Source organism: Asparagus officinalis, chromosome 7, assembly GCF_001876935.1.
Source record: "Asparagus officinalis chromosome 7, Aspof.V1, whole genome shotgun sequence".
In the NCBI taxonomy this organism is placed as follows: Eukaryota; Viridiplantae; Streptophyta; class Magnoliopsida; order Asparagales; family Asparagaceae; genus Asparagus; species Asparagus officinalis.
The window spans coordinates 65502368-65525724 of NC_033800.1; the positions used below are offsets into that span (position 1 = coordinate 65502368).

General features: G+C 37.7%; 3 protein-coding genes across 3 annotated transcripts; 1 reads left to right on the forward strand and 2 right to left on the reverse strand.

Moving 5' to 3' along the window:
• Positions 996 to 5632, reverse strand: LOC109847267 (endoribonuclease Dicer homolog 1-like). The gene is made up of 4 exons (XM_020416506.1): positions 5553 to 5632; positions 2746 to 3013; positions 2547 to 2660; positions 996 to 1040 (listed from the first exon to the last, which is right to left on the reverse strand). The coding sequence occupies exons 1-4, from the start codon at positions 5630 to 5632 to the stop codon at positions 996 to 998; spliced, it is 507 nt and encodes a 168-aa protein (XP_020272095.1).
• LOC109847268 (serine/threonine-protein phosphatase 7 long form homolog) lies at positions 15659 to 17655 on the forward strand. Its single transcript, XM_020416507.1, has 6 exons — positions 15659 to 15932; positions 16052 to 16140; positions 16212 to 16714; positions 16790 to 17014; positions 17090 to 17177; positions 17254 to 17655. The coding sequence occupies exons 2-6, from the start codon at positions 16063 to 16065 to the stop codon at positions 17653 to 17655; spliced, it is 1296 nt and encodes a 431-aa protein (XP_020272096.1). The 5' UTR covers positions 15659 to 15932; positions 16052 to 16062.
• On the reverse strand, positions 19023 to 21909 carry LOC109847269 (serine/threonine-protein phosphatase 7 long form homolog). Its single transcript, XM_020416508.1, has 7 exons — positions 21305 to 21909; positions 21097 to 21185; positions 20523 to 21025; positions 20223 to 20447; positions 20058 to 20145; positions 19541 to 19981; positions 19023 to 19454 (listed from the first exon to the last, which is right to left on the reverse strand). Exons 2-7 carry the CDS (start codon positions 21172 to 21174, stop codon positions 19023 to 19025), a joined length of 1767 nt encoding a protein of 588 aa, XP_020272097.1. The 5' UTR covers positions 21175 to 21185; positions 21305 to 21909.

Genomic DNA, 23357 nt, shown 5'->3' on the forward strand with positions numbered 1-23357 from the left:
TCTACCAACAATGAAGTGTTTCCCTATGTATTTATGCAGTTTCTTTCACTGTGATGTAATCGTCCAAACATTATACATGCATTATGAGTCATGCTCTCGGTACAAATGTTTCACTCGATGACTCACTAAAGCTACTAAACTGAATGATTAATGTCACATTTGAGACGAGTAATACAACGTTAGAGGTTAGCCGTCGCTTTCTTTAAGAATGGGCTTTATTCAATAGTATTTCGAAAGTCTGCTTTCCAGAAGATTGTCCAAAAGTCCAAGCATGTGGCCAAGCCAATTGAACCCTTGCTGCACCTTCATCATTATAATTTAAACAATACTGATTAGATTTATATATAAATGTTATTAGGTCATAAATAAAAAAGCATCAAAAATACATGCATTTAATGATGAAGAATTAAATCATTGAATAGTTTACTGCCTTAGTTTCATTGTTTCTATAGTAGTAGAATGTATTTTATAAACCCCATAATTTGCTTAATCATGTGTCCATAATTGGCTAAAATGTCCAGAATCATACTCTATCACCCATTATTAGTTGTAAATGAGAGAATTCTACATTAAGGTTCTTCGAAGTTAAGGGCGGAAGCTCAAAAAATGATTACTAATTGTTTGCCTTTTTTAGTTTATTTAGTAGTAAATGTGAGTCTTCTACATCATGGCTCTTTGAAGTTAAGTGGAAAAACTAAAAAGTAATTGCTAATTGTAGAAAGGGTGAAGAAGGCAATACTATTTGAGTGGTACTTGAACCCATCAAAATGTTAAAATGCAATTTGCTACGAGTATTCACATTTGAAAAACAATGGTGTCTTGTCACCGCAGACATTCATTTTATTCAAATCGTGCAATTTTCTGAACCTATAGCAAAAGTAGATCTATAGCAAAAGGAGATTGTAGTTCCCAACTTGAGGTTGACATAACACACCTGAAGGTATTTATGATAAATTGCCAAAGGTGCATAATATGATAAAATTGGTAGTAAATCTTCAATTATACTCTCCACATCCATTTCTGGTGCAGCAACTATCAAGCTGCAAGATTAAAAGGGAAAAAAATGCAACACTTTAACAATCAGTCAATAAAATCTTGTTTAAAGATATTTTATCCCAATTTTTTACCTAGTAAAGCCTTTAACTTTCCATGTTTTTTTGTTTTCTGATGATGGCTTCCATCCTGCAGGTATTTTTTTGGCACTAAGGTAGAAGTGCTCTGATGTGTGTCATCAACTCCATCAGAATAACATGGCAATAAGGACGTATTACAGGCATTATAATGTAGTTCTAAAGACTGGATGTTCGGGTCCTTTTCAAAGGAAACATCTACATTGTTTTGAGATAGAGATAATACAGAAAATGGTGCTTGAAGAATCCTGCATCAATAAGCATCAGTACTTCAATAAGTAGACTGCGGAAAAAACATATCCTCGTTTCTGTATAATTTTCCTCTTCGATTGTTATGCGGTTAGAGCATGTAAAAGGGATGCTGGACTATACCTGCGGCAGACTTTGTTGAATGTCACTAAAGCCTCCATACGAATCCAAGGCATATCATTCTTTGTTGAATGTCACCAAAGCCTCCATTGCCATTGTCTGAAACTCACAATTGGAGCTACCTACACTGCTTAAAAAACATGAATGCAATGAAAATTACAACTCATGTTATTACTTTGTCATCTTCTATCTCTTTCTCATTTATCTTCCCATCGCAATGTTCAAAGCTCATACTTCACTTTTTCCAGGTCTATACCTTCATTTGTACTTGGTGGAACTTTCACCTTCACCATACCTTGACTTTTTAAATTATGTGAAGTTAGAACATTAAGAAATAAAAAGGATAGCGAAGACATGGCCTTCACTGATTTGGCAGTGCGTGTGAAAAGTGAAGGGTTAAAAAGTAAAGGGTTATTCACATATTACCTTGTTTCAACACCTACAATCTTCCATCTCTTTTCATTTCTCTTCCTATCGCAGATTTTTTAGACTCACCCCCGCTATTAATTATTTCATACCACTGATCTGCTTCACAATATGATAGCCAAGGTAGTAATAGAAGTTAGCCGCGTCAAAAAGAAAATATATGCAGTGCAGTGCACAACAGAACAAAACAAAAATGAATATCCGCATCGATCATGGCAAAAACTCCAGGCTTCACAAGGAGACAAATGCAGAAAATTATAAAATAATGAATAGCATCGATCATGGCAAAAACTCCAGGCTTCACAAGGAGACAAATGCAGAAAATTATAAAATAATGAATACGATCAGACCTAAAAGTGTCTATATTATCAAGCAACAACACCTTTGATGTGAAAACCAATTATGCACGGAACTGATCCATATTTCTCCTAACAAGGGTCACATTCCATTTTTACCATGAATGATTATCCACTGTAAGGTGATTACGACCCTTAATAAGAAACCGCATACTGTCATCTTATACTGCCTCAGGTTGAAGAATAATGATTATTCAAAAATAAAAACAACAAAATAGAGATAGGCCCATCCACAATCCAACAATTTCAAAGAAAGAAACTTTACCTGTTTGGACTCAAATTCCCGCTGCCACCTCCGGGAATCCCAAAAATCTTGACACATCTCTCCGCAATAGTGCCCAACTCTATAACGAGTTTTCTCGCGAATCACCTCCGCTTGCTGCAAACACACATAACCTAAAGTTAACAACATTTGCACACAAAACTGCCAAATAAAGTAAAACCTTGCAAGATTAGCCCTTTACCTGATACACAAGGGGAAATTTTGGCACCAGAAAAATGGCCAGCATCTTTCTATCCTGCTTCAGCATGTCATTGTACAAGCTCTTAATAAGCAGCACCGCTATCAGAGTCTTCCCTGCCCCAGTCTCTAAAAAAGCTATAGTGTTCTTCTGCTTCGCTTGTTCAAGAACATCGAACTGGTACTTCCTCGCCTGCTCCTCCGCCGGCTTCTCCTTCTTCTCCTCTTTCCCGGGGCTCCTCTTCTCATCTTCCAAACCTCCCAACCTCGTCCTTTTTGAGTCTCATATATTTGACACATTACATATGCACTGCATATATTTGACACATTACATATGCACTGCATATACTATATTAGATACATGATTCAAATATCACATACAGTGTACTATACTATTTGGACGTATAGTATGTACGCTGGAACATAAGATACATGCAATACATATTACATTTATATCATGTATGATGATACATATATACACTTATGTTTGTGTGTGTTTTGTATATTAAAACATATTTATGACTAACTGTGACATGATGATTTACTGACTATATATATATATATGTACTCTATATGTTAATTGTTTGTCTTTACAAATGTAGAACACTGTGTCGATGATACTAATTTTAACAATTCTATTGGTAAATGAGTTGACCTGTTTATATTTTTCAACATACAACTTTTATGTGTTTTATATTGAATGTATGATGATATACCACTCTATATGTAGAATTAGTTATCTTGATGATGTCTGTGACAACATTTAGTTGACATCACAATACTCTTATATAATATTGTGTAATAGTCTTTAACATGTACTATTCAAACACTATGATACTAAATATATTATTTACATGTTCATTTGCGTTCTGTTAATTCATCATATAAGAAAGTTTGGTTCAGTTTGGTCATTTCAAGGTAGTCATAGAAAAATACATACTTACTACAAATTAAAAAAGAGTAGCATGAGGTGTCAAATAAGTAATTAATCATAGAATTAAAAGAAGCATCAGAACTTAAAACAAGTATTCAAAATTTTCCCTTCATGAACAATGTGTATAATTTCAATTTTAGCAAAAGTGAACAAAGTTAAAGTAACAATTCTGTGAAATAGAGTGCTAAAGTAAAGTCACAGACTCATGTAATCAAGAGCAAATTCAATTCTGATGTTTTTGTTATCTCGTCATTGTTAGAATTATTCATCAAATGTGGGCTACTGAATGTTGTCTGCTGCATATTTTCGAAGATGACACTCAGGAATCTAGTGACATGGAGCACAATGATATCTGTGCTTCAAAGCCAATAACACAATTTGGTGAAAAGAATAAACACAATTCTTATATCAGATAATCCTTTGGAGCTTAATCATATATTTGACAGTATTACATTTATAACATATATTTGACACATTACATATGCACTGCATATACTATATTAGATACATGATTCAAATATCACATACAGTGTACTATACTATTTGGACGTATAGTATGTACGCTGGAACATAAGATACATGCAATACATATTACATTTATATCATGTATGATGATACATATATACACTTATGTTTGTGCGTGTTTTGTATATTAAAACATATTTATGACTAACTGTGACATGATGATTTACTGACTATATATATATATGTACTCTATATGTCAATTGTTTGTCTTTACAAATGTAGAACACTGTGTCGATGATACTAATTTTAAAAATTCTATTGGTAAATGAGTTGATCTGTTTATATTTTTCAACATACAACTTTTATGTGTTTTATATTGACTGTACGATGATAAACCACTCTATATGTAGAATTTGTTACCTTGATGATGTCTGTGACAACATTTAGTTGACACCACAATACTCTTATATAATATTGTGTAATAGTCTTTAACATGTACTATTCAAACACTATGATACTAAATATATTATTTACATGTTCATTTGCGTTCTGTTAATTCATCATATAAGGAAGTTTGGTTCAGTTTGGTCATTTCAAGGTAGTCATAGAAAAATACATACTTACTACAAATTAAAAAAGAGTAGCATGAGGTGTCAAATAAGTAATTAATCATAGAATTAAAAGAAGCATCAGAACTTAAAACAAGTATTCAAAATTTTCCCTTCATGAACAATGTGTATAATTTCAATTTTAGCAAAAGTGAACAAGTTAAAGTAACAATTCTGTGAAATATAGTGCTAAAGTAAAGTCACAGACTCATGTAATCAGGAGCAAATTCAATTCTGATGTTTTTGTTATCTCGAGTGCTAAAGTAAAGTCACAGACTCATGTAATCAGGAGCAAATTCAATTCTGATGTTTTTGTTATCTCGTCATTGTTAGAATTATTCATCAAATGTGGGCTAATGAATGTTGCCTGCTGCATATTTTCAAAGATGACACTCAGGAATCTAGTGACATGGAGCACAATGATACACGGCTGTGTTCAATTTGGATTTCCTACAGCATCGCTGAGGCTTTTCTGTCTTATGCAACAGAAAGAAGGTTTAATGGCTGATGCCACATCTATAGCTGGTGTTATCGAAGCCGTTGCATAAAAAAAATTAAAAGAAATCACAGGCGAAATCAAAATCTGAAAAATAAAAGAACTAAATTAAACTAAACTTACTTTATAGTCGCGATACAGCTGCTGAACGTTTGTCGCTTGAATCTGTAGAAAATTGAGAATTAGGTCAAAATTATTAGGAACAAAATGAGAGGACTGAAGAACTGAAAGGCAATAGGGTGAATTAAGCATAACTAAAGCTTAGATCTAGGGTTTAGTATAGAGGAGTGAAGACGAAGAAGACATACCTTTCTGAATGCAAAAATTCTGAAAGCTGTGTAGATGAACGCTGAGGCGTCGCGTTGATGATTAGGGCATTAATAGTCATCTTTGCAAATTGAGGAGTGGAAGTTCGTGGGACGGCGATAACAGTAAGCGATGAACTCTTCGGCTTCAGCAGAGAGAAAGGCGCTTAGGTAACCGAAGATCTCTTCGGCTTCGGCAGAGAGGAAGGCTGATTTCGCTTAGACGGGAAAAATTGGGTATATTTAAAAGAGGTAAAGGTTAATTTGGGAAGGGGAAAGTTTTTCAGGAACTGGCTCTTTTAAAGGGTAGATAGATATCTGATAGGATATAATTATGAATATGAATGTGTGTTTCAAATTTTCATATATGCACATAATGAATCGAATGATAGGTAATGTATCTGGAGATCCGAATCTATGTATTAGCCCTAGATTAATACATTCACTACTAATTTTGGTGGTACAGAGGTTTAACGTTGACATTTGAGATATGTTAAACATGTTGGCGGACAGACATTGATTTGAGGAGTTTCGTTCTAGTATGTCACGTGAGATATGCACTATTCAATCTTATTTGTTTTCTCGTTGTAAAATATTTTTAAGGTATCCGTATTTGACTTTGGCGGATACAAATTGTTGGTTGTCTTTACTTATTCATAGGCCTGTACATCTGGACCGGGCAAAACCGAAGCCCGGACCTGGGCCCGGCGGCCCCGGGCCCGACCGGGTTTTTTGGTTTTTTTATTTTAAAAAAAAATTTAAAAATTTTAAAAATCTCTTTAAAATTTAAAATATACATAAAATTTAAAGAAAATTATAGAAAATAAAAATAAAAATAAAAACAATCATATTACTAATAACTTGAAATAACATAAACTACAAATACAAAAAATTATAAAAATAAAAGATGATAAAAATAATTTCTTTTTTAATAATCAGTAAATCTTTTATAAGTATAAATTTATTTCGGAATTCGTCGCATCACAATAGATGAGTACATCCCAACTAGGTTGACAAAGTATAAATTTATTTCGGAATTCGTCGCATCACAATAGATGAGTACATCCCAACTAGGTTGACACCTACTCACCTATATCACTATCCGTCGCATCACAATAGATGAGTACATCCCAACTAGGTTGACACCTACTCACCTATATCACTATCATTTGCAACTATTTTCAAAATAATTTATTACAAAATTAAAGCTAAGAAATAAAAATTATAATTTGATGAATATTGTTTAATCTTTATATCTATCTGCTAGTCCCGACTCTTTAAATTTATCTTCAATTCCAGCCATCTGATCGATGTCTTGCGTTCGCTTCTCGTACCTCCATCAATCTTGTAAGCACATCACCGCTTGTATAGTATACGGATCTAAGTATGTCATGTGATTGTCAATCAAACGTCCTACTGTGCTGAAGGCGGATTCCGAAGCTGCCGTCGAAACCTGCACTGTTAGTAAGTCCCGAACCATGGTGGAAAGTATAGGATATGAAATTGATCCATATACTCTCCACCATTGCAAAATATCTAAAGCATTTCATTAACATTTAACTAAAAAAGCAGATAAATATTCATCTATTTCAGAAACCTCCAACGATGATCCAAGTCTAGACCCACCAGTTAGCTCAGCTATCATTGCATGCCTATTAAAACTTACACTTTTACCTCGGTTTGAGCTCGAAGGCGCCGAAGCTGCAGACTGTTGTGCAGCTACATCATGTCTAGCTGCGTACTCATCATATAAGGTTTGAAAATAATTTCTAATAGCTAAATAATGAGAAGTAGTAGTAATGATGGATCCATCATCTAAGTCTATAATATGTACACCATACAATAATTGTAACAAACTTCGAAGGCCAATATCCTTCAAACATGGATCAATAAGAACCCTCAAACAAAAAATATGAGTAATAGGCCTAAACTACTTATTAAATTTGCTTTCCATTTGAAAATTTATACTTCCAAAAGTATCATTCATACGATATTTGTTAATTTTTTTTTGAATATTTAAAATTTATAAAGCAGCTAAAGTAATAGTTGGATAATAACAACTAGATAATAACATAGTAACATCATAAAAAACTTGTAACATCTCATTTAAATTATATATAATTGTTCATTCATCTTCAGTTATTCCATAAGAGCTACCAGAGTTAGAACTAGAAGCAAAATAATTTATAAAATAATTTATAATTTATTTATATTCTATAGCTACACTTAACATTGCATAGGTGGAATTCCACCTATGGTCAACATCTTTTGGAATTAGTCTAGCCTTAATATTATTTTTATACATTTGTTTCCATCTTTTAAGTCTTTGTTCAGAAGAAGTATGCATATAAGCAATTGTTCTAACCTTTTCTGTCATGAGTTTAATTTCAGTAAATACACTTTGAAGAATTAAATTTAAAATATAACATATACATCTAATATGAAAAAGTTTACCAAGACAAGGCAATGACAGAGTTATTTTGAGAAAATCTACAGCTACATTGTTATTACTTGCATTATCTAGTGAAAGAGAAAATATTCTTTGATCAATTTCTAGTTTCATAAGTTCTTCAACTATTAAATTGGATACATTAATACCAGTATGTGACTCTTCAATTGTAATAAAAGAAACAACTCTTTTAAACATTTGCTAATTTTTATCAATCCAGTGTGTTGTGATACATAAATAACATGTTTGTGCTCTAGATGTCCAAATATCATAAGTTAAAGAAAATTTACAGTTTAAATTTTTAAAATAAGAAATTATTTTTTCCTTGTTCCGTTTGATAATGTTTTAAAATGTCACGTTGACAGGTTCGACGAGAATTTTTTTCAAAATCGGGATAAAAACCATCTCTAAACAAATATTAAAATTCATCATCTTCTACTAATTTAAAAAGAAGGTTTTTAAGAATGATAAACCTGATGACGTATGTTAGACCCTAGAGGGGGGTGATTAGGGTCTTATGCTAATCTAATCCGATTAAATGCCAATTAAAATTAATTAACAAGTTATCCTAGTAAGTATGAAATACCACAAGATATATGAGATAGGATAAGCAATGTAAATAATGAGATATATCCTAATAATGAGATATAGGCAATGTATGTGCAAGGATATATAAACAACACAAGGGTAAATAATCTAAACAAAATAGTGGATGATATAGTAATGAGCAATGCACAATGGTGATATAAGATATGAACATAAATATAAATGAACGTCAAAGCACACTCAAACACAATCAAATGATCACGGAGTTCGGACCTTCCGTCCTACGTCTCCGCTCCCCACTCCCGGGGAGAAATCCACTATCACAACCGGATTTTCTACGCTCACCCGAATAACGTTTACAACCATACTATGTCGGTTTTCAGTTCAGTCCCCACGACCTACGTCTCCGCTCCTCACCTCGAGGAGATCTCCACTCACACTCGGTTTTCTAACTAACCGAAAACCAAATATGAATTTGTTCTCTACAATAGATGAGAACACAATTAAGCACAACTCAATGTTACAATCTCTCACCACCCAACTATACTATGTATGTAAATACTAAAAGCTCAATGTGGGTGTGTGTAACAATGAGTAAAATAAAATCAAATCTAAACTCAATATAAAATTAGCTTTAATAGAATTGATAATTAACAAATAATTATAAGTAAAAGCTAGAGTTGAGTTTAGAAAAACTTCTCTAGATCAAGATGGTTATAAGTAAAAGCTAGAGTTGAGTTTAGAAAAACTTCTCTAGATCAAGATGGAGAGATGGAGATTTGAAGCCCAAACAATAAGATAATCTCCTCCACTTAGATTTGAAGCCCAAACAATAAGATAATCTCCTCCACTTGTGAAAGCTAAAACTGCTTTAAACCAAACCAAACCCTTAAACAAGCTTAAACAAGCTTAAACTCCTTTTAAAACCCTTGTTTAAAAACTTCTTGGCTTTATTGAAAGAGAGCAGCAATAGGGTATTTATACCCACTCTAACTCTCAGTCAAAACCCTTAACAAAAGACAAAACAGCCCCAGCAAACAGCTCAGAAAATAGCCGTTGAAAAAGGCAACAGATCTATTGTCGGTCGACCGGAAATTCTGTTGGTCGACCGACAGAGAACAAAAACACGAAGGACTGTTCTGGACCATCGTCGGTCGACCGGTGCGGTCGACCGATGGAGCTCTCGGTCGACCGGACCGGTCGACCGACCAACTCTCTATCCAAAACATAAAAATATGAGATACTTGAATTTTGATGTTTTGACATAAACCAACTTTTGAAACTTTGTGAAATGTTTCTATAGACTTAGTAAAATATGTATAAACTGATATTGAAGTGTATAAACTAATAAGACAATATTTTCACAAAATTGCATATTCTATGCAATGTTTTCAAAAACACAATAGTAAATATGAAATATATGATTTCATATTATAAACATGTAAACCCAAAACCATGCATGTATATATATAACTATATATATACATAGAAAACAAAACTTATGTATATATATATAACTATATATATACTATGAAACCAATAGATGTGTGTGTATAGATAATTGAGCTTAACGTACTTAACACACATAATATAAATCCTAAACTAAATTACCCAAGCTTGATTTTGATCTTCATTGAGCTCAACTTGGTACACGTTACAGATGAAGCTAAACTTGAATCTTGAACTTGAATTGTACGATGCTTCACTCCATAATTCCGCCAACCTCCTCTTGATATGATCGTGTAGGCTTAATCCATCCAACCTCCAACAACGTTGTTTGTCTACAATACATAGGAATGCACAAACACTAGACAAACAACATTAGTAGTAAATTGTTTGTAAATCATCATCAAAACAAGAAGGCCAACAATTTTCTGGCTCGGGCAGCGTCATAATTCCAAGTACCGAGATTACCAAAAGAGGAGGATAGAGAAATCATATATTGTCGGATATCACCTTGAGGAGTCAGGCATTTGTTGTGTTTTTCTATATGGCGTTTGAGGTGGTTGGTGCCGCTCTTATGATGAGCTTGGAAAGTCCGGCCGCACAACGCACATTTAGCCTTCTGGGTGAGGATCCTACAGTGTTCATCATTGGTGACATCTATCTTCTCAAAAAAATTCCACACATCGGATCTCGACCTTTTAGGAGCTCTTGGTGCAGATTCGTCGCCACCAGATTCGGGATTACCACTGGTAGGATCGGTAGGAGAAGTAGCTGTTGTTGTAGGATGACTCATTTCAATATCGGTAGGAGATAGATTTTGCTCTTCATAATTAGATTCAGAAGTCATTTGATTAAAGGATTAGAAAATATAAGAGATTATAAGAGAGTATAAGATTGTATAAGAGAGTATTAGAGAGAAGTAAATGAGTTTTGGTGTGAGGAGAAAAAGTAAAAAAACCCTCTCTATTTATAGAGGTAGTCTCCTAGGCAAATGACAAAAAAACCCTCACCAAATAGCTATTTTTTGACCGTTTTAAGGGGCAAAACGATCAAAACGCAAAAATGACCGTTTATCGGCCGCGGCCCGGTCGGCTTTCCCGGTTTCTTCATTTTTCTTCTCGTGCACGGGGTGGGGGGGGAGGGGAGGGCCCGCCCGACCTGGCCAAAACGGTCACATATCTGACCGTTTGGCGAAAACGGTCACCTCTTAGTGACCGTTTTCCTTGGTGACCGTTTTCGCCAGGCTGGGCTGGGCCAACCCGGCCCGGCCCGGATTTTTGCCCGCAACGGTCACCTTGCCAGGCTCCGGGTCCGGGCCGCCGGGCCAGGTTTTGTTGTCCGGCCGGAACTGTTTCGCGGCCGGGTCGGGTGCCGGCGGCGGACGCCAGGGAGGGAGCCGGACCCGGGTCTGGACCAGGTTTCCGGGCCGACCCTGGGTCGGTGGGCTTTTTAGACAGAGTTATATTCATATACATATTCCTAGTTGTATTGTGTTATTAATAAGTGGAAGTGGGCATATTTATTATTGAAAATTTTAAAATATTTCTTATTTAGTTGATTATGATATTTATAGAAATATTAGATTTAGATATTAATTTGATTAAATGATTGAATTTGGCTGTTCAAATGAATCCTAGATTTTAATGTAGTTATGTAATATATGATTTGTTCCCGTGCGTATTTCTCAAACCTTCTCTTCCGTAAATACAGGCAAGAAAAGTTGTGCACAAGACGATCTTTTGAAAGACGTTATGTTCAAAATTAGACGCATTTTATGCTAGAAATTCTACTTGATGGGGAAAATATCCAAAATATATCGTATCACTTGTCTCAATAATTGTTTTATTTGATAATTCACTTATTTAAAAACTAACTATAAAATTTTGCCTGCGTTATTTATTATCTAACGCATGTATCCAATAAATGCATCATACGCCAGTTTCAATCCTCTCTCCCTTATCTTAATAATTGTTTTATTTGATAATTCACTTATTTAAACACTAACTATAAGAAAGAAGAGAGAGGTTGGATTTACAACTGAAATGCTACATTAATTGGATTGATAGTAATACCAACATATTTCTGATGTTTAATACTAAAATAAGTAACAAAATCATTGAGATGACAAAAAGACGTATATTTTTGAGGATGTTTTTCTCCTCTGAAATAACATTTCTAGTGATGTTGAACCAGTATCCTTTGCTTGAGAGAAGAAATGATGTAGAAAACTTAACTACTACAATATATTTGAATCGTAGAATCAATGGAGATAATAATCAATGGGTGTTTTATATGAAATCACCACAATATATATAGTGGTTTTTCAGAGAATCACCGTGAAATTTACAATTTTGGGAAGACCATGATGATATTATGCACCATTAACAAAGTGTCACCAAGTCATAATTTCCATACACACTTGTTAAATCAAAGTGTAAAAGGACATAAATAACCATCGCAATTAACATTCGGAGGGGACAAATGGGTGAATTTAGGGGGAATTAAAAATTTTCAAGAGAGTTAACAAACTTTTTGAGGGAATTGAGGTGTTTTGTTGAATGAGAGAATATAATCTAGGGTAAATTTGCAAAATAGACCTTTTTTGGAAAAAAATTAGCGAAATAGACCGTTTTTGGAAAAATTAGCAAAATAGACCGTTTTTTTGGGAAAAGAGGTCGATTTTGAAAAATGGATCAGAAAACATACGGGACTACTAGTCCCGTATGTTTAAAGTTCACTAATTTTGTTTGTTAACAAAACGTACGGGACTAGTAGTCCCGTACGTTTTTCAGAGCCAGCGAAGCCTATACCAAACAAATCCACGGGACTACTAGTCCCGTGGATTTCGGGCTGGTTGCAATTTATACGGGACTACTAGTCCCGTATAATTACAGACTATATATACACCGAACCTAGGGCACATTTTCCCCTTCGTTTTTTTCTCTCGCCATCTCCCTCTCTCTCCCCCGAGCACCCACTTCCGATCCCCTCTCTCTCTCTCTCTCCTGAGCTCAACTCTAGATCTCCCCCTCTCTCTTTCCCGAGCTCTCATTCTCTCCCAAGCCGATCAAAGCTCTCATTCTCTCCCAAACCCGATCTCCATCTATCCCAAAACCCAACAATCCCTATCTCTCTCCCCCAAACCCAACTCACCTCTTCCTCCCTCAAATCTGACGCCGACGCCGTCGATTCTCTGCGAGGCCGAGGAGATCTGAGATTTAATCAAGGTACAAATTTTAATTTTTCCATAAATTTATATGTATTGTTTAGTTAATGTTGTATATCTAGAAGAAATATATGATTATGGTCTAGAAAAATCTCTGGAAAAAAATATAATTATTATATGATGAATTTTAATGCTTCAGTTAAAATGGCGAACGGAGTACCGATTATTTGCTTATTCAATGGAAAACTGAGCGTTGGAATGAATAATATGCCTATATACGATGGAGGCTCTAGGAAAATGTTCATGTGGTCCAGAAATTACAACTTTGATAGATTGGTGGCGCAAATATACAGAGTCACTGGAATTAATCACGTCGAAAATTCCATTAAGATCTTCTGTAATTGTCCAATAAATGATCAAAGAACAATTGCTGTAGAGATCACCAATGATGAAGAATTGAATAACATGATACAGCTTGCGGAAAAACAAGTATCAATCGAGTTGTTTATTGAAAATATTCCAGTGTATTCGGTCGCTGAAGTTTCATATGCTCGTGGAGAGTTCTCCCGCATGCTTGATAATCAAATCTCGTTATCTCAAAGTGCCATGCGCTTTAAAAATGAGTCGGGTGCAATGTCAAATGACGTGTTCCACAACTCGCCGGGTTATGTTTCAGTTGATTTACCGGGGGGTTCTACAATAGCAGAGGATAATGATGAGGATGTAGATGCCGATGATGATACTGAAGATGCTGAAGAGGATGAACGTCTTGATAGTATGCAGTATGCAATTGGAGAGACCAATGATGACGTAAGTTGGATGGATGAATATTGCGTAAATAACGACTACGTAGAGTCTGAAGAGCCGTTGCCAGAAGAGTTTCAAAATGATGAGTGGATAAATGCCTCACAAGCTGAGTTCGTCGATCCTGGCCCTAATTTCGATCCATCCGAGGACTTTACTTTCAAGAAAGGAGATCTTTTCGAGAACAAGGAAACATTAATTTTCGCTATACGTGAATGGACAATAAAAAACCGGGTCAAATTCAAGACGGTGAAAAGCAACACAACTAGCTATCATGTAAAGTGTTACTTTAATGAGAGAGGTCAAGGAGAGAATACAAGTGCTGCAGATGATAGAAATTCAAAGTGTCCATGGAAGCTTAATGCAGCTATTAGGAAAAAATCACTTGGCCAGTTTATAATCTCTAGTTATTGCGGACTCCATACATGTTCTAATTCGACTGCAACTTATGATCATAAGACTTTGACTTCCTCTTATATCGCAAAGCTAATTATGCCCGAAGTTAGGCGGGAACTTGATCTTACTCCAGGACAGATAATTACAAGGGTATATGACATGAAAAGAATAACAATTTCCAAGTTTAAAGCATATGATGCACGGAGGAAGGCGTTGACTAAAATCTTTGGAGATTGGGAGGAATCTTACCAATTACTTCCGCATTACCTTTCAGCAATTGTGCGGAACAATCCGGGTACCGAATATGACATAGTGTCTAAGGAGGTCGCACCAGAAACGGAGAGGTTCATATGTGTTTTTTGGGCATTTGGGCCCGCTATCAGAGGGTTCTCTTTTTGTCGTCCGCTCTTAAGTATCGATGGAACACATTTATATGGCAAGTATAAAGGAGTAATCTTGGTTGCGACCGGTGTAGATGCAAACGGTGGGCTATTTCCTGTAGCTTTTGCAGTTGTGGAGGTGGAGGATACATCGAGTTGGAAGTGGTTTTTTCAATGTATTTACAAATATATTCCGACTGTTCAAAGTCCACGAGTTATTACCTTTATTTCTGACCGGATGAAAGGAATTCCACGAGCCTTGCACGAGGGGTGGAGTGCACCACATCATCACCGATATTGCTTGCGGCATATAAGAGCTAATTTTAAGAAAAAACATGGAGAGGTCAATTTACAAAATCTATTATGGCAAGCCGGTTGTGCAACTGACTCACTGGTATATGAGCATTGTAGAGAGAAAATTAAATCCATATCACTTGAAGCCCACGATTGGATTGAACAAAACTTGAAGCCGCAATACGAAGATCGATGGGCATTATGTAAAGATGGTGGAGTGCGATATTGTATGATGACAACTAATTGTTCCGAAAGTTTCAACGGCGTACTTAAGGGTGCCCGTGCTATGCCAATTCAAGCCTTAGTTGCAAGGACGTTTTATAGATTGAACGCATATTTTAATAAGAGGCGCATTGATAGTGCAAATTGGACGAGTAAGTACACTCCAAAAAATGAGATTATTTTGCAGAAAAGGATTGTGGCTGTGAGAACATGTAGAATTGAACAATTCAACAACAATGAGTGGGAGGTTAAAGATTGTGATGGTACATACACCGTTCATCTCGACGATCAGGAGTGCAGTTGTACTTGTAGTATACCACAATTACAGAAAATCCCATGTCAACACGTTTTAGCAGCTAGTTCCAATCAAGATGGTGGAGCTAGATTGCTTTATGACCGATATTGCTCAGCTTGGTATTCAACAAATCATTATCGGCGGGCTTATAAGGAGAGTTTTCATCCTCCCGATGATACTCGCTATTGGCCGGAATTATATATACCGTACTTATTACCACCTAAGCACAAAAGACAAGCTGGACGACCAAAATCCGTACGCATTAGATCTACCATGGATCAAGGTCGTGAAGGAGTAGCGTCACGAACCCGATGTGGACAATGTAATCAATTAGGACATAATAGGTCTCGTTGTCCATCAAGAGCAAGTAGATAGCAATTAATTTGTAAGTAAAATATTTTCTAATGATATGTCATCATTATATGTTATTGATTTAGCAAGTAGATACATTGTTCATATGTATTTGATTTGGCAGAAACTCATAAGTTACCGTTATATGTGCAGGTATATACACGATGCTTCCCGGACCGGATAATGATGAAGTCCTTTATGATCAGTCACGCCACCGTTCGGAGAGCATATCATTGACATCGGTAATGATAACATATTTACAGTCACATATTACTTATTCATTTTTATAATCTTTGTATTCATTTATGTGCAGAGAGGACAAGAGCTGGTTATGATTGATCATAGCCTTGGACATACGCGCTGGCCACTTGATGATCCTCGCATCATTGCCCTAGTATCCCAAGCCGGTTTTCTTACTTGCTCAAAATTGAAATGGATGAAGCTCGATTGGGCACTGCTTAACGCGTTGATGGATAGATGGAGGCCGGAGACTAATACTTTCCATCTACGTGTCGGCGAGACAACTATTACTCTCCAGGATGTAGCAGTGATCCTAGGTCTCCGCATTGATGGCCCTTGTATCACGGGGACTGATAGGCATGTTTGGCGAAGAGTATGTGATAATTTGTTAGGAATATCTCCGGAGTCCTTGCCTGGAGGGTATATTAGATTGAAGTGGCTTAAGGAGAGTTTTGGAAACCCGTTGCCACAAGATGCACCTGAAGTGATGATCCAACAGCATGCGAGAGCATATATTATGCACATGATCGGGACACTTCTTTTTCCCGATTCAAGTAAACATAAAGTCCATTTGAGGTAAGTAAACATTAAGTATTGATTTTTGCTCACTATTCTTAGTATACATGACTAACGTATTTGAACTCGCGCTAGGTGGTTACCACTTATCGAAGACTTCGACATGTGCGGGACATTATCCTGGGGTAGTGCTGTTTTAGCATACCTATATCGAGAAATGTCAAAGGTTGCTTTAATGCAAAATAAGGAGCTCAAGGGTTGTTTAACATTGCTACAAGTTTGGGCATGGGAAAGATTGGTTTTGAAACCACGATTATGCGAGATCCGAGAGTTAGATGGACATATTCCACTAGGCTGCAGGTAAAAAGCGTCAAATTGAATCTCATTTGTATTTAATTTTAAATTTAACATTTTGAACAAAAACGTTTCTTGCAGATGGAATGTCACAAAAGCCTATGATGAGACCCCGGCTAGGCAATTAGATTTTTACAGAGGGGAGCTCGACCGGATGAAAATTTTTCAGGTATCGAATTTGAATTGAAGTACTCTATGATATCAATATATTTCAAAGAGATATTAACATTTGGATTTTTTTTCAGTTCGAGTGGCAGCCATACACCCCTCACCTACCTCGTCTACCGCTGATTTGTATGGAGGGACACGGCATATGGAGGGCTAGAGTTCCTCTCATTTGTTTCGAGATTGTGGAGATACACGTACCTGATCGCGTATTTAGACAGTTTGGACTCGCGCAACATGCTCCACAATATGTCGAAAAAATAGAGAGAAAGGCGACTAAAGGTGGACATCAGATTGACTGGAGGCGCACGCATCAATCATACATAGCTCGGTGGAATGATCGGCATCAACTTATTGTCGATCCGCTTTATCCTCCGATGGAAGAAGTTGATTACATTAAATGGTATTGGGGGATTACCAGACGTTGGATAATCACTCAAACTACGCCTCCAGTCAACGAAATCGAGATTCACTCCCAATAATCCCGATATGTACCAAGAGGGGTAGATGAGCGACGATGGGTAAGTTAAATTGTCAAAATTATCATAGAATGTCAATCTCTTCTTAGCTTATGGTTTCTAATATCAATATTTTTATGTAATTATAGATAGATGCTATGGACGAGGTCGAGGGGATTGCAAATAAGGGCTTAGCTACCGCCACAGGAGATTCAGTACATGTATCGATATTGCATCGGATTGTGACGAGAGTTCGTAGAGCTTTTCAACAAACTCATGAGGATCGGCATGAAGGTCGTGAGCAGGTGGATCTTGACGATACTCTATATGTACGCCGACGTAGGCGCGGTAGACCTTGCACGCACGACGATGAAGCCGGTCCGTCACAGCAAGCCGGTCCATCACAGCCCCACACACAACCGGAGAGCGAGCATATTCAAGCTCAAGTCGAAGGAGGACGCCGACGATCTCAACGAGTGCGAAGAGAGAGACGACGGGGAAGGGGTGGATTTTTTATTTGTTAGTTTTTCCACTAAGATATATATTGTCGTATGGATTTATTGACCTTGGATTTGTTTATCTTAAACTACATATTATCGTATGGGTCGACTTGAGACATTTGGATTTGTTTAGCTTAGACTGATATATATTATCGTATGGATTTGTGATGTGTATTTTTGTCGGATTTTGGATGTGATGTGTATTCCGTCGGATTTGTGTTGTGATGTTGTTGATTACGTCGGATTTGTGTGGTGATGTACTCTATGATGAGATTTGTGTTGTGATATTGTAAATGATATCTTTTTGGCGAAAATTTTGCTTGTAATCGATAAATGAGGCCCGTGCATGTTTGGTGCATGTTGCCCCTCTGCCCAGCAAATCCACGGTGAGATTTGTATTGTGATATTGTAAATGATATCTTTTTGGCAAAAAATTTGATTGTAATCGATAAATGAGGCCCATGCATGTTTGGTGCATGTTGGCCCTCTGCCCAGCAAATCCACGGGACTACTAGTCCCGTGGATTTTGCAGAGCAGCTAAAGCCCCTGCCCAGCAAATCCACGGGACTACTAGTCCCGTGGATTTGCTGGGCAGGATACACCAAACATGCACGGGCCTCATTTATCGATTACAAGCAAAATTTTCGCCAAAAAGATATCATTTACAATATCACAACACAAATCTCATCATAGAGTACGTCACCACACAAATCTGACGTAATCAACAACATCACAACACAAATCCAACGGAATACACATCACATCCAAAATCCGACAAAAATACACATCACAAATCCATACGATAATATATATCAGTCTAAGCTAAACAAATCCAAATGTCTCAAGTCGACCCATACGATAATATGTAGTTTAAGATAAACAAATCCAAGGTCAATAAATCCATACGACAATATATATCTTAGTGGAAAAACTAACAAATAAAAAATCCACCCTCCCCCGTTGTCTCTCTCTTCGCACTCGTTGAGATCGTCGGCGTCCTCCTTCGACTTGAGCTTGAATATGCTCGCTCTCCGGTTGTGTGTGGGGCTGTGATGGACCGGCTTGCTGTGACGGACCGGCTTGCTGTGACGGACCGGCTTCATCGTCGTGCGTGCAAGGTCTACCGCGCCTACGTCGGCGTACATATAGAGTATCGTCAAGATCCACCTGCTCACGACCATCATGTCGATCCTCATAAGTTTGTTGAAAAGCTTTACGAACTCTCGCCACTATCCGATGCAATATCGATACATGTACTGAATCTCCTGTGGCGGTAACTATGCCCTCATTTGCAAGCCCCTCGACGTCATCCATAGCATCTATCTACAATTACATAAAAATATTGATATTAGAAACCATAAGCTAAGAAGAGATTGACATTCTATGATAATTTTGACAATTTAACTTACCCATCGTCGCTCATCTACCCCTCTTGGTACATATCGGGATTGTTGGGAGCGAATCTCGATTTCGTCGACTGGAGGCGTAGTTTGAGTGATTATCCAACGTCTGGTAATCCCCCAATACCATTTAATGTAATCAACTTCTTCCATCGGAGGATAAAGCGGATCGACAATAAGTTGATGCCGATCATTCCACCGAGCTATGTATGATTGATGCGTGCGCCTCCAGTCAATCTGATGTCCACCTTTAGTCGCCTTTCTCTCTATTTTTTCGACATATTGTGGAGCATGTTGCGCGAGTCCAAACTGTCTAAACACGCGATCGGGTACGTGCATCTCCACAATCTCGAAACAAACGAGAGGAACTCTGGCCCTCCATATGCCGTGGCCCTCCATACAAATCAGCGGTAGACGAGGTAGGTGAGGGGTGTATGGCTGCCACTCGAACTGCAAAAAAGTCCAAATGTTAATATCTCTTTGAAATATATTGATATCATAGAGTACTTCAATTCAAATTCGATACCTGAAAAATTTTCATCCGGTCGAGCTCCCCTCTGTAAAAGTCTAATTGCCTAGCCGGGGTCTCATCATAAGCTTTTGTGACATTCCATCTGCAAGAAATGTTTCCTTGTTCAAAATGTTAAATTTAAAATTAAATACAAATGAGATTCAATTTGACGCTTTTTACCTGCAGCCTAGTGGAATATGTCCATCTAACTCTCGGATCTCGCATAATCGTGGTTTCAAAACCAATCTTTCCCATGCCCAAACTTGTAGCAAAGTTAAACAACCCTTGAGCTCCTTATTCTGCATTAAAGCAACCTTTGACATTTCTCGATATAGGTATGCTAAAACAGCACTACCCCAGGATAATGTCCCGCACATGTCGAAGTCTTCGATAAGTGGTAACCACCTAGCGCGAGTTCAAATACGTTAGTCATGTATACTAAGAATAGTGAGCAAAAATCAATACTTAATGTTTACTTACCTCAAATGGACTTTATGTTTACTTGAATCGGGAAAAAGAAGTGTCCCGATCATGTGCATAATATATGCTCTCGCATGCTGTTGGATCATCACTTCAGGTGCATCTTGTGGCAACGGGTTTCCAAAACTCTCCTTAAGCCACTTCAATCTAATATACCCTCCAGGCAAGGACTCCGGAGATATTCCTAACAAATTATCACATACATCTCGCCAAACATGCCTATCAGTCCCCGTGATACAAGGGCCATCAATGCGGAGACCTAGGATCACTGCTACATCCTGGAGAGTAATAGTTGTCTCGCCGACACGTAGATGGAAAGTATTAGTCTCCGGCCTCCATCTATCCATCAACGCGTTAAGCAGTGCCCAATCGAGCTTCATCCATTTCAATTTTGAGCAAGTAAGAAAACCGGCTTGGGATACTAGGGCAATGATGCGAGGATCATCAAGTGGCCAGCACGTATGTCCAAGGCTATGATCAATCATAACCAGCTCTTGTCCTCTCTGCACATAAATGAATACAAAGATTATAAAAATGAATAAGTAATATGTGACTGTAAATATGTTATCATTACCGATGTCAATGATATGCTCTCCGAACGGTGGCGTGACTGATCATAAAGGACTTCATCATTATCCGGTCCGGGAAGCATCGTGTATATACCTGCACATATAACGGTAACTTATGAGTTTCTGCCAAATCAAATACATATGAACAATGTATCTACTTGCTAAATCAATAACATATAATGATGACATATCATTAGAAAATATTTTACTTACAAATTAATTGCTATCTACTTGCTCTTGATGGACAACGAGACCTATTATGTCCTAATTGATTACATTGTCCACATCGGATTCGTGACGCTACTCCTTCACGACCTTGATCCATGGTAGATCTAATGCGTACGGATTTTGGTCGTCCAGCTTGTCTTTTGTGCTTAGGTGGTAATAAGTACGGTATATATAATTCCGGCCAATAGCGAGTATCATCGGGAGGATGAAAACTCTCCTTATAAGCCTTCCGATAATGATTTGTTGAATACCAAGCTGAGCAATACCGGTCATAAGGCAATCTAGCACCACCATCTTGATTGGAACTAGCCGCTAAAACGTGTTGACATGGGATTTTCTGTAATTGTGGTATACTACAAGTACAACTGCACTCCTGATCGTCGAGATGAACGGTGTATGTACCATCACAATCTTTAACCTCCCACTCATTGTTGTTGAATTGTTCAATTCTACATGTTCTCACAGCCACAATCCTTTTCTGCAAAATAATCTCATTTTTTGGAGTGTACTTACTCGTCCAATTTGCACTATCAATGCGCCTCTTATTAAAATATGCGTTCAATCTATAAAACGTCCTTGCAACTAAGGCTTGAATTGGCATAGCTGATACGGGTGTATCTTCTCTTTGGGAGCTTAGCGATCCTCATGGGAGCTTGAGGATAGATGATTCTCATGGTATCTTGAGAATAGAGTAGAGGAGTCGTGGACGAGGCCATTGGAAGCAACGAAGTCGAAAGGATTCATCAAAACTGCAGAAATTACAGTTGGGCTCTGTCCGGTCGACCGGCGTGGTCACGGCGGTCGACCGCATCGTGCACGGACCCCAACTGTGTCTCGGGACTGAGATCGGTCGACCGATGGTGGCACTGCGGTCGACCGGAGAACCCTGTAATCGATTTTCCAGATTTCGTCGTTCTGACCGGTCGACCGACTTGGGCACTGCGGTCGACCGCGTCGCGGATCCGGGCCTGGGTCTGTTTCCTGCTCCAGTTGGGATTTCTGTTTAGTATAAATAGAAACACGACTTTTCTAGGGTTTAGAACTCAGTTTGTAATCAGAAAAGAGATCAGGGAGGTTGTTCTTTGATCTAGAGAGATTGTGAGAGAGAGATTTGTAAAATCCAATTGATTCTCATAATCTAGAGAAGGTATTTTCCTTCGCCCTAATTCAACTCTTGTGTTCTTCTGTCGTTCTTCTTCTTTACCCACTCTTGATAATTCCGCGATCAAGAGTGCTCGCACGGCAACTCGTATCAAGTTGGTATCAGAGCACCTAGATCCTGTGAAGGGGGAACCTGTGTATGGTCCTTACTCGCTCACAATACAAGAAGCTTGGCGAGATCCTTATTTCTTTGGAGGGAGTCCAGAAATTAAGGAAGGAGAAGATGACTGAAGCAGATAATTCAGCGAGACTTGATGCCATGGAGAGACAGATTGAGACGATCGGGACGACTCTTACCCAACTCGTGGGTCTAATCAACGGAGGTGACAAAAAGGAGGAATCTTCTTCGAAGGGTAAGAAGGGACTCTTCGAATCCGATGAGGAGAGCGAGAAAGCTGATTCAGAGGGGGAGACTAAGATTTTCAAGACTGCTGGACATCAAGGGGGTAAGAATCATTACCAGAATCTGAAGATTGACTTCAAGGTTGAGATTCCTGTTTATGATGGGAGTATCAACGTGGAGAAGCTTGATGATTGGATCGAACGTATGGAGATGTACTTCACTCTCTACGGATATTCGTCCAAGGAGAAGATAGTGTTCGCGACATTGAAGCTTTCCGGGCACGCTTTGACGTGGTGGAAATCCTATTGCAAACAGGAGAGGAAAGCGGCGTCGTGGAACAAGTTCAAGGAACTACTTCGTAAACAGTTCTATCCAGTAGGGTTCCTTGAGGAGCGTTGGTACAAGTGGTATGGCTTGCGCCAAAAGTTTAATCAGACCGTTCAGGAGTATACGACGGAGTTCCAGCAGCAGGCGATGGTTCTAAACATCGCAACAGACGAGTATCCCATCTTCATGAAGTACATGGCGGGTCTG

Excerpts from the sequence above, each read along its gene's own strand:
- LOC109847269 (XM_020416508.1), bottom strand. The coding sequence starts at position 21,174 with ATGCTTCCCGGACCGGATAATGATGAAGTCCTTTATGATCAGTCACGC. Across the intron at positions 20,146-20,222 it reads CATATTCCACTAGGCTGCAG|ATGGAATGTCACAAAAGCTT; the intron begins GTAAAAAGCGTC and ends CATTTCTTGCAG. Across the intron at positions 19,982-20,057 it reads ACCGGATGAAAATTTTTCAG|TTCGAGTGGCAGCCATACAC; the intron begins GTATCGAATTTG and ends ACTTTTTTGCAG.
- LOC109847268 (XM_020416507.1), top strand. The coding sequence starts at position 16,063 with ATGCTTCCCGGACCGGATAATGATGAAGTCCTTTATGATCAGTCACGC. Across the intron at positions 16,715-16,789 it reads AAACATAAAGTCCATTTGAG|GTGGTTACCACTTATCGAAG; the intron begins GTAAGTAAACAT and ends AACTCGCGCTAG. Across the intron at positions 17,178-17,253 it reads ACCGGATGAAAATTTTTCAG|TTCGAGTGGCAGCCATACAC; the intron begins GTATCGAATTTG and ends ATTTTTTTTCAG.
- LOC109847267 (XM_020416506.1), bottom strand. The coding sequence starts at position 5,632 with ATGACTATTAATGCCCTAATCATCAACGCGACGCCTCAGCGTTCATCT. Across the intron at positions 3,014-5,552 it reads GAATTTTTGCATTCAGAAAG|GACGAGGTTGGGAGGTTTGG; the intron begins GTATGTCTTCTT and ends AGACTCAAAAAG. Across the intron at positions 2,661-2,745 it reads AATTTCCCCTTGTGTATCAG|CAAGCGGAGGTGATTCGCGA; the intron begins GTAAAGGGCTAA and ends GTGTGTTTGCAG.